Here is a 10,895-nt window from a genome sequence, read left to right as displayed (position 1 = left end):
CTACAGAGAACACAGAGACACTGAGGAACCAAACCAGACCAGGAACCCAGGATAAAGTGGTTCAGTGAATGTGGTCCTGAAGGTGTGGAGGTGGATCAGTGAGTCAGAGGAGACTCTGTAGAAGGACAGAGTCCCAGCAGGACAGTCCACATACACTGATACTCTGTGAGAGACAGATGATGATGTGATGGATGTTTCTGTCTCACAGTGAAGGACAGAGTAACCATCATCATCAGAGCACCTCAGACTCCAGGACTGATTATTATGTCCAAAACAACAGTCATAACTGTTGCCTTTCCTCTTGATTCCTCTGTAACTCAGTGATATATAAACAGTTCCTCTCCACTCGACCTCCCAGTAACAGCGACCAGTCAGACCAGATCTACACAGCAGCTGATAATAGTAGTCAAATCTGTCTGGATGATCAGGATACGACTGATACTCTGTCACATTGGTCACTTTCCTGTTGTTGTCAGACAGTTTGAGTTCGCTGTTCATTGTGTTTGTGTCCAGTTCCAGTTCACATGAATCTGATGAAGAACAACAAGACACAGCTGCAGTTTATTGATGATCAGCTGATATGTTGTTATTTCCTGTAAATCCATACTTACACTTCCTGACACCTGGTTTTAGCCTCTGCTCTCCAGCATGGTGCATCCTGGAGGAAGAAACAGTCTGAATGAGTTTGTGTCCAACATTTGTCCAAACTGTTGTCTTAATAACGCACTCTGGTGGACAGAATTATGAACTACACCCTGAGAGAAGACTGTGTCTGCAGAACCAGAGACCACAGTTTCAGGCGGCTACGCATTTTCTGAACAGCACCACCATGTGGACAACACAGGAGACAGCACTTCAATTGTCTCCTGCAGTTTAGACCAGACGATGCCAAAGACGTTTAAATGTGAGTATAGCACTGAATTTTAAATGCATTCAAACAATGATGAATGTTTGAATTACACAGGAAAGTTCATGTTTGCTATTCTAAGTGTGTTTATACCATTTAGTTGTAAAGTAGGATCATGTTTTCTGTGGTTTTCATTAAAAAGAGCCACCATGAAGCTCATACTAAATCTACTCAACTCTGTTAACACAGTAGTCATTTAGTCATCGTTCATTTAGTGAATGAAGTGGTTATTTTGACCAAACCAGAGTTGGTGATTTGATGAAACAGTGATTTGTCAGTCAGGCATATTTTGGAGCTGGAGAAGAGTCTGTGTTGTCTGTGGAGAGTAATTATACATTTCAGTTGTTCAGTGATGCCTTTGCCTTTTCTTATGTAATAATTTGTAATGCTCTTGTTGTGGTTTTATTTTGAAAGGCATCGTCAAAGGTTTGGGTTCTGGACTCATGAGACTAGAGACCTGATCCAGGGAACCCTTCAGCCAATATCTAGGGTTCTAAGACAGAGTTGTGTCACTCAGGAAGCTCACAGGTGGATAATGTCCAGGATTCTTAATGCTTTTATTTATTGTTTTGGATAATCTTTTATCGTGAAACATGAAGCAGAAGAGGAGGAGAATACCTGAGAGTGTCCAGTCTCCAGTGTGGACTCTTCAGTCGCACAGAGAGCAGGTTCTTTCCTGAGTCTCCTGGATGATTGTAGCTCAGGTCCAGTTCTCTCAGATGGGAGGGGTTGGAGTTTAGAGCTGAGGTCAGAGAAGAACATCCTTCTTCTGTGACCAGACAACCTGACAGACTGGAGTTAAGAAGATATGATGAACTCAGTGATACAGAAAATCCTGAAGATGTTTAACAGTTTTATCAACAACAACCTATAGAAGCAAAATCGGAATTTAAAAGATCAACCATCAAATAAACTGAGTTCTGACCTGAGAGTCTCCAGAGAACAGTGAGGACTCTTCAGTCCATCACACAGCAGCTTCACTCCTGAATCCTGAAGGTCATTGTTACTCAGGTCCAGGTGTCTCAGACTAGAGGACACAGAGCTGAGGACTGAGGACAGAGCTTCACAGCTTCTCTCTGAGAGTTTACAGTCACTCAGTCTGAGGTAGAAAACAGTGATGAACAAAAGGTTAAACATGTTTCTCTTGTGGTCTTTAGAATATGTCTTATTAATATTTATATATTGATCCACTTACAGAGCTTTGTTGGAGGCTTTGACCACCGGCAGCAGCTTCAGAAGAGCCTTCTCTGAAGCAGAGTACTTCTTCAGGTCAAACTCGTCCAGATCTTTTCCTGATGACAGTAAGATGAAGACCAGAGCTGACCACTGAGCAGGAGACAGTGTCTCTGTGGACAGACGTCCAGATTTCAAGGACTCTTGGATCTCCTCCACGAGAGAACAATCATTCAGTTCATTCAGACAGTGGAACAGGTTGATGCTTCTCTCTGCTGACAGATTTTTACTGATCCTCTTCTTGATGTACTGGACTGTTTCCTCATTGGTCTGTGAGCGACTTCCTGTTTGTGACAGTAGACCTCTTAAGAGCTTCTGATTGGAGTCCAGTGAAAGACCCAGGAGGAAGCGGAGGAACAAGTCCAGGTGTCCATTTGGACTCAATAAGGCCTTGTCCACAGCACTCTGGTGCAGATGATTCAGTTCAGGTTTGTTTTTAAACAATTTGAACCTCTGGGATGTTGATGGTTCCTCGGAAAACAGATTTGTTCCAGAGTTGATGAAGGTCAGATGAACATGAAGAGCAGCAAGAAACTCCTGAACACTCAGATGGACAAAGCAGAAGACCTTGTCCTGGTACAGGCCTCTCTCCTCTTTAAAGATCTGAGTGAAGACTCCTGAGTAAACTGAAGCTGCTGTGATATCGATGCCACACTCTGTCAGGTCTGATTCATAGAAGATCAGGTTTCCTTTCTGCAGCTGCTCAAAGGCCAGTTTCCCCAGAGACTTAATCATCTTCCTGTTCTTTGGACTCCAGTGTGGATCTGTCTCAGCTCCTCCATCATATTTGACCTTCTTCACTTTGGACTGAACCACCAGGAAGTGGATGTACATCTCAGTCAGGGACTTGGGCAGTTCTCCTCCATCTCTGGTTTTCAACATGTTCTCCAGAACTGTTGCAGTGATCCAGCAGAAGACTGGGATGTGACACATGATGTGGAGGCTTCGTGATGTCTGGATGTGGGAGATGATCCTCCTGGCCTGCTCCTCATCTCTGAACCTCTTCCTGAAGTAGTCCTCCTTCTGTGGGTCTGTGAACCCTCTGACCTCTGTCACCATGTCAACACAGTCAGGAGGGATCTGATTGGCTGCTGCAGGTCGTGTGGTTATCCAGAGGCGAGCAGAGGGAAGCAGTTTCCCCCTGATGAGGTTTGTCAGCAGCACGTCCACTGAGGTGGACGCTGTGACATCAGTCAGGATCTCAGTGTTGTGGAAGTCCAGAGGAAGTCGACACTCGTCCAGACCATCAAAGATGAAGACCACCTTCAAGTCTTCAAACCTGCAGATTCCTGCTTCTTTGGTTTCAGTGAAGAAGTGATGGATGAGTTCCACCAAACTGTACTTCTTCTCTTTCAGCACATTCAGCTCTCTGAAGGTGAAGGGAAATGTGAACTCTATGTCCTGGTTGCTTTTGTCTTCAGCCCAGTCCAGAGTGAACTTCTGTGTTAAGACTGTTTTCCCAATGCCAGCCACTCCCTTTGTCATCACTCTTCTGATTGGTCCGTCTCTTCCAGCTGAGGCTTTAAAGATGTCTTCTTGTCTGATGGTTGTTTCTGCTCTGTCTGGTTTCCAGGAAGCTCTTTCAATCTGTCTGACCTCATGTTCTTCATTGACCTCTCCAGTCCCTCCCTCTGTGATGTAGAGCTCTGTGAAGATCTCATTCAGAAGGGTGGGGTTTCCTGCTTTAGCCACGCCCTCAAACAAACACTGGAACTTCTTCTTCAGGTTTGATTTGAGTTCACGTCGACAAGGTTGAGCTCTGGTTTCTGAAGGAACACAAGAAAATAAATCAGTGAGTGGATCATTGAGAAAATGAGAAGTTCTTTCTTTCACATTAAAAGTCCTCTTACTGCTCTGCAGACAGTCAGCTAGCTTCTCCTGCTTCATCCTCCTCAGGAAGTTGTCTGTGATCTTCAGAAAGGCCTCTCTGCTCCTCCTCTGCTCCTCATCTTCACCATCCAACACCTCCTCATCCTCCCTCTGACCCAGAACCTTCTGGATCTTCTTCAGCTCGTTCTTCACAAAGCAGATGATGTTCTCCTCCAGCAGCTGGAACAGAACAACGTGAAATGAGATCCTGCAGGTCCACAGAGCAGCATCCAGACTGTCAGGACCAGGACTCTGCTTCAATATTAACAGTAGTGTCATGTTTGTACATTTACACACCTTAAATATGGAGTCCAGGTCTGCTCCATGCTGCTGGACAGACTGACCACTGAGAACCTCTGTCCTCTGCTGATCAACTCTGAGGAGAAAACATTCAGTGTCATTTACTAAACAAGGTTCTAACGAGGTTTTCACTGAGCTGCACCTAAGTTTCCTCTTAGCCAAGTTCACACGACATGAGTTTGACAACTTGAAGACAAAAGTCCCTGAAGGACAGTCTCTAGTGTGTATGTGTGAACTCTCAAAGACAAAATCAGAGTGTCTTGTCGATATGTCCCTGACCAATCACAGACTCTGACCAGATTTACTGCTGGACATTTGTTCAGAGACGAGGACAGGCTGAAGACATTTAGTGGAACCTCAAACAGAAATGCAAGATTGGTCCACCAAAGAGTTTGGAAGAGACAGGCTCCCCCTGGTGGAGGATCATGTGTGTGAATATGTGTGAAATTCTTACATCTGTTCGCCATGTTTCTCTCCATCCTTGAAGTTCATATAACGGCCTATAGATGCTTCGCTCATCATACACACACCGCTGGGACCAGGTCCAGGAGAGTCTGGTTTTTCATGCTGGTTCCTAATCAAGAGAAATAAATTCATAGAATTTTGTTTTACAGAAAACAACAAACTACTCATTTTGTTTTCTCACCTCTGACTCTCTCTGAAGGTAATAATTTGGTTTTTGGACCAGTCACTCTTCATGGACACACCGCTAGGACCAGGTCCAGGAGAGTCTGGTTTTTCATGCTGGTTCCTTATCAAATAAACATATTCTTAAAATGCTATTTTACAGAAAACAACAAACTACCAATTTTGTTTTCTCACCTCTGACGCTCGCTGAAGTTAATAATTTGGTTTTTGGACCAGTCACTCTTCATGGACACACCGCTAGGACCAGGTCCAGGAGAGTCTGGTTTTTCATGCTGGTTCCTAATCAAGAGAAATAAATCCATAAAAGGATGTTTTACTGAAAACAACAAACTTATTTTTCTTTTTACCTCTGATAATTTCTGACGTTATGAAGAAGATTCTCTGATGATACTCTCTTCATTCTCTTCTCTCCAGGTCCAGGTCCGTTAGAGTCCGGTCCCTGTTGATGGATTCTCCTACAAATTCAATGTAAAAAGCCACATAAACATCTTTACAATATAAAGACTGTATAATTATTTGATTGTTTGTGTTCACTGATGCTGTTTGTTTTTATTAACTTATTTGTTGTAATTCCACCTAGCAGCCAGTAGGGGGCGGCTCCCACGATTCCTTGCTGTAAAGTTGACCTGTTGTTGTCTCTCCGCCATTTTGTTTAGCTCACCTTAGCTTCGCTAGCTGCACACACTGGTTCTGTGTTGATTGTGAGTCAAATCACGTATATTCCTGTTCGTCTGGGAGACGCAGAGTTTCGCGGTGAGTAAAGAGAAGTCTGTCGTTTTCTTTGTTCGTGAGGAAATAGTTGGAGACGGAGTCGCGGCAAAAGTCCGCTAACCGCTAAGCTAACAAACTCAATGTAAAGTCCCATAGGCGTATGCTAACAATGTTAGCCTATTGTGTGAATGGGGAAACGCGGTTAACAGGCGGGATTTGTGACTAAATATGAACGCGTGAGTGTGAAATGTCACTGCTGAGACGCATTTTGTTGTGTTTAGTGTTGAGGAAATTTAGGCAAAACCCTGTTGTGAGATTTATTTCATATAATTAATGTAAATAACTAAGTTAAGCTAAGTTGTTTTATTAGTTTGTCCAGTTCACAATATAGTCCTTCTGTAGCTTGTGTGAAATCATTGCTGCCACACGAGTAAAATGAAAACAGCAGTATCACATTACAACGTGATAAGATAAGTGTTAAAACAATATAATGTTTTTGTTATAAATATATGTTTTTTAACTCACAAATGAGAGTAAAACAGTCGCACTGTCGAGCCCTGGTTTTTGAAACAGAGGTTTTGTTGTGTATGAATACAAATACTGTGAAGAAATACTCTTTTTCTTGTTTTGTTAGGCTTACATCACGATATATCACAAATTAAATAGTCTTGCAATGAAGTTAGTGAAGTTCTCAGAATCACTGTATCATCATAGCATCGTTATCATGGACACAACTGTATTGCAGTGTCGTCCAAGTCCAAGCAACTGAACTTTTAATCACTGAACTGGGGGAATTTTCTCATGTTTTATTGTACAGTTTATCGGTTATATAAATGGTGTAATATACTTACTATACTTTAAAAAAAAATCTTGACTCATTATTATTAATCAGATCTTGGCTCCAGTTGTTGTAAATCTTTCAGATTATAGTCCAGAGCTTATGTTTTCATTGGCATTGTTTTTTATTTCTGTAAGTTTGTCCTAATGTTAGCAACTTCCTGTCCAGAGTTGTTAACGAATGGATCTGAATGTTTTTGTGATGGGTTGGTGATCACCCAAATATATTTTATTTTAGTAAGAATCTACCCACAGATCTTTGTCCAAACTGAAATTTGGTACAGGATCAGACTTATCATGTAACATGGTTCAGTCCTGTTAATAAGTTCAGATGTTTATATCAGATCTGGATGAATTTTTTTCATCATGATGTTCCATATTTTCATGGGCCCAGATCCAACCTTTGGAGGAAGAGATGGGTGTTTTTGGGACATGTGTCCAGAATGTCTCAGTTTTGCATGGGTCTGGGTTTGAATGTCTAAATGTTAGGTGTCTCTGGTGTTACATGGTGGATCATTTAGTGTTGTTGACCTGTGAAGACCTCCATCATCTAACCTCTGTTCTTGTTTGAAGTCCATAGGTTCACCCATGGACCAGTCACTCTTCATGGAGACACAGCTGGGTCCAGGTCCAGCAGAGTCTGGTCCCTGTTGATGGATCCTCCTACAAACACAGGGCATGACATGTAAATAAAACACTGAGCTGTCACATGGTCCATGAGATCCTCATCTCACCTTTGACCCTCATGTTCCTCACACAGAGTGGTTTTAGAGGGCGGAGCTTCATCTTCACTGTCTTTGATCTGATTCATTGCAGAGCGCCACCTGCTGGGAGAGTAAAAGTCACACATTACAAGTTCTGCTAACATGGGTGGACCTCAGGCTTCTCACAACAACAACATCATCATCATCATCATCAGGTCCAGCAGGAGCAAGAAGATCCAGCAACACCAGATGGACCAGATGAAAGGAACCACAGGTATGTTAGTGTGAGCAGAACACCAACACAAATGTCAGAGAACAAGTAAAACGTACGTGGACGTCTTTTTGTTACTGGGATGAAAATCGAGAACTGGTTCTGTTTTGGTACCAGTTTCTCACGAGTTAAGAACCAAAGTATCAATAATCATCTGAACAAATAGTTCCTTCTATAAATAGTTATGTTACTTTCACACTAACTTGAAGGGAATTGTAAAATAATGCTGATGATGTTTGACGTCGTGCTGCGTTGTTTACTCTCCAACCATCATGGCCGACAAGTTCTTGAAACTTTTGGTTGAATTTTGTGAAAGTACAGCAGTTTGTGTCATAGTACGTAAAAAGGTAGTTACAAAACACAAACAAATACAACAGTGTAAACGTGAGGCGGTGTCTTAACCAAGCTAACATTTGTGCTGCTGCTAACAGAAGTGCAGGGTCCTCGGTGCAGCCTGATACAAGTCTGAAGATAAAACTACTAGAGCTGGGATTCAAAGAGCCGTTCAAAACACTCGGCTCGTTCTTATATTTCATTATTTCTCAGAAGCCAAATAGCAAATTATCACTGGTTGTAAATTATAAGGTAAGATTTGGATCAGAATGATTCAAACGTTCACATCCCACCAATATATGCTTTATTGGCGCTGTGTGCTCGGCTCCTCCCCCAAGTTCATACAGAAGACGTCACGTGAAGACAGCGTGGACGATTTGCGTATAAAAAGAAACGGTTTGCAACTGCGACTCGGTTCTCATCGTTTGGATTCGACTCGTTCGTGAACGTCACAGCTCTGAAAAACGACTCGCTCAAGACGCCGACAGCATCGCACTTTACAGCCCTTCACTACAGGTGAGTCCATTGGTTTAAACAGAAGAGCCCGCCCTCTGGTGGTCAGGTAAGAAGCTGTTCAACTTACCTCTGTGTTCAGGCTTCCTCAGCAACAAATCGTAGACTCATAGTATCATTATTATCAAATATATGTGGCAGTAACCTGTACATTTGTTGACAAACCGATGATAGTGATGAACTGTGACTCAGGATTTCTAATGTCCAAACAACCATGTCCTCAGACCAGGTACAGTCCACTGTGTTGGAGCGTTTTAGACGTTGTGTCGCTTTAAATTTCTTTATCGCAAACTCAAAGAACAGATTTGTTAAATCTTTGACCAGAGAAAGAAACGCGATCGTGTGATTTCTAACGTGGTTCAATATTGAAACAGTGCAGACGTGACAGAGACTTATGAAGCGTAATAAAGTGACTCAGAGTTGATTTGTGGATTGAAGCTGTCAGACCAGTTCAGACGCTTCATGCAGGAATGTTGAAAAGACAAAGTCAGATTGTAAAGATTCAGCAGTGATTTTATTTATTCTCACCTGCTGAACTGAGCTCAGGTCCACTCACACACACACACACTGTCCACCTTCATGTGGACACCAGACGCTGACGATTGTCCCTGGTCTGTCCTGCCGTCCTTCTGTGTCTGATCTGAGGACACAGAGTCACGTCCTCATACCTTTAGAGTCAAAGTGACGACGTCAGAACCGGTCCAACGAGCCGCGGCTGGATTCAGGTCTGTTCTCTCTCCTGATTGGCCGATTGCGATGGAGCTGGAATTTTTTATGCGAAGCAGCCGCCTGGTCATGGGTCACAGATGATGTAGGTGTGCTATCTGTCCACTAGGAGGAGCTAAGTCAAGCAGCAGGAGCAGCTGCTGTCAGTTCCATGTAGAGTTGTCGTGATACCAAAATGAGTAACCACGGTATGATACCAGACAAAGTATCACGGTTCCGGGTAGTATCACGATACCACAGCCTTTTTTTATTATTATTTTTATCAACTGCAATGTTTTTGTACAAGTTATAAATACTTATTAATTACTTAATCATTTTGTTTGGTGCATGATAAACATAATACTGGTGAAGTAAGAATTAGATTGAATGGTTTTAGTTCATAACTAGGTCAACAAGAGTACATGAACAAAAGCATTTCAGCAATAAAAAAAATGAATGAAGTTAGAATGTATATGATTGAAATTAAATAATAATTCGGTTTTCTCTGCGCATTAATTTTTGTTTATCTAATATAAATAATCAACTTAGGATAACAAAAAAATTTAAAAAAAATCTATTGGACAATTATGCTTCTTCTCCAACATAATAAACCATAGAGGACAAAATACAATAAACAGGAACTGATTCCCTGTGAAAACTATATTTTTTATGCTTTAACATCCTTTAACTCTTCATTCTTCAGCGTTTACACGGAGCATACAGCCTAATATTAGCCAGTGATAGAATAAACAGGGCTTACTAACCTGGTATTCAACCTGTAAATCTGTGTGACGACACTGCCGGTGTTTTATGAGGCTGGAGGTGTTCCCTCCTTTGGCTCCTATAGCTTGGTGGCAGCACCTGCACAGTGGACGGCCTTCGTCTATTTCTTTACCGTCTGTGTCTTGTTTAAAGCCAAAATAGTTCGAACTGTGACTTTTGGAGGTTGATTTTTAGAGCAAAGTTAGCGGAGCCACTGACGACGACGCCCGGTGCTTCGGCCATGGTGAGTGTGTTGTCTCGTGTTTGTGACTGTAAACCGTGTGCGCGTCTGGACGAGACAGAACTTTAGCTTGTTTGTTTTTAAGCGAATTTCTATCCAATCGGAGCTGTTTTCATGGAGTTCGTTCTTGCCGGCAGAAAGACACGAACAGCCGATCAGCTAACAGACGGGCGCACCCAGCGTGCGGAAACAGCCTATCGTATACCCAGACGTCACCAGTAACAGGCAAACAGCCAATCATTCAGCAGCTGTGGAGTTCGGTTGCAGTAGTTGCACAATGGGTTTGTTTACAAGGGAGTAGCATGCAGTGAGAAGTCGGGAGGCCGGGAGGAGAGTAGACGCGGCCGATATGTAGCGGAAACTGGCACCAGTATATCAGTATACCGTAATTCACGGTATTACCGTCGCGTAGAATTTCTAGTACCGTTTTCTAGGAACCGTTAAGAATTGGCACCGCGGTGTACCGTGGGTATCGTGCAACTCCATGTGATGACCAGCAGGAGTCAGCAGATGTTCCTGATCTGTGCATCAACAACACAGATGTAAGTTCTCTGACGTTTACGTTTGTTTATCGTTGAACATTTTAATGTATAGAGTTAGGATTGTTTGTGTTTGTATGAAAATATTCAAAGTTGAAAAGAGTTTAGTGTTAAATGTTGTGATCGTTCACATGTGAACCTCTGTGTTTCAGGCTGGTTCTCAGCAGCAGGGGGCGCTCACAGCACAGTCAGTACCTCCATAGGTAGGCGGGTCAGTTAATGACAGACGATCGTTCTTTATGTTTATTTCACACATACAAGTTTATATTTTCTCTTTATTTATTGACGGTCATCAGGACGTGAAGAGAATTCAAAAGTGTTT

At 42.5% G+C, this 10,895-nt stretch overlaps 1 protein-coding gene across 1 annotated transcript; it reads right to left on the bottom strand.

The window, feature by feature from the left end:
- LOC310934862 (protein NLRC3-like) lies at positions 1-7,316 on the bottom strand (the record flags this gene model as incomplete). The annotated part of the gene is made up of 11 exons (XM_083898661.1): positions 1-530; positions 612-658; positions 1,526-1,699; positions 1,833-2,006; positions 2,103-3,906; positions 3,991-4,189; positions 4,307-4,385; positions 4,764-4,883; positions 5,132-5,236; positions 5,305-5,412; positions 7,240-7,316. 11 exons carry the CDS (start codon positions 7,314-7,316, stop codon positions 1-3), a joined length of 3,417 nt encoding a protein of 1,138 aa, XP_083754787.1.
- Between the last annotated feature and the right edge of the window lie 3,579 nt (positions 7,317-10,895).

This window comes from Microchirus variegatus (assembly GCF_963457635.1).
Source record: "Microchirus variegatus genome assembly, chromosome: 12".
Taxonomy (NCBI): domain Eukaryota; kingdom Metazoa; phylum Chordata; class Actinopteri; order Pleuronectiformes; family Soleidae; genus Microchirus; species Microchirus variegatus.
The sequence above is the reverse complement of the archived record's forward strand: the minus strand, read 5'-3'. Positions and strand labels throughout refer to the sequence as shown.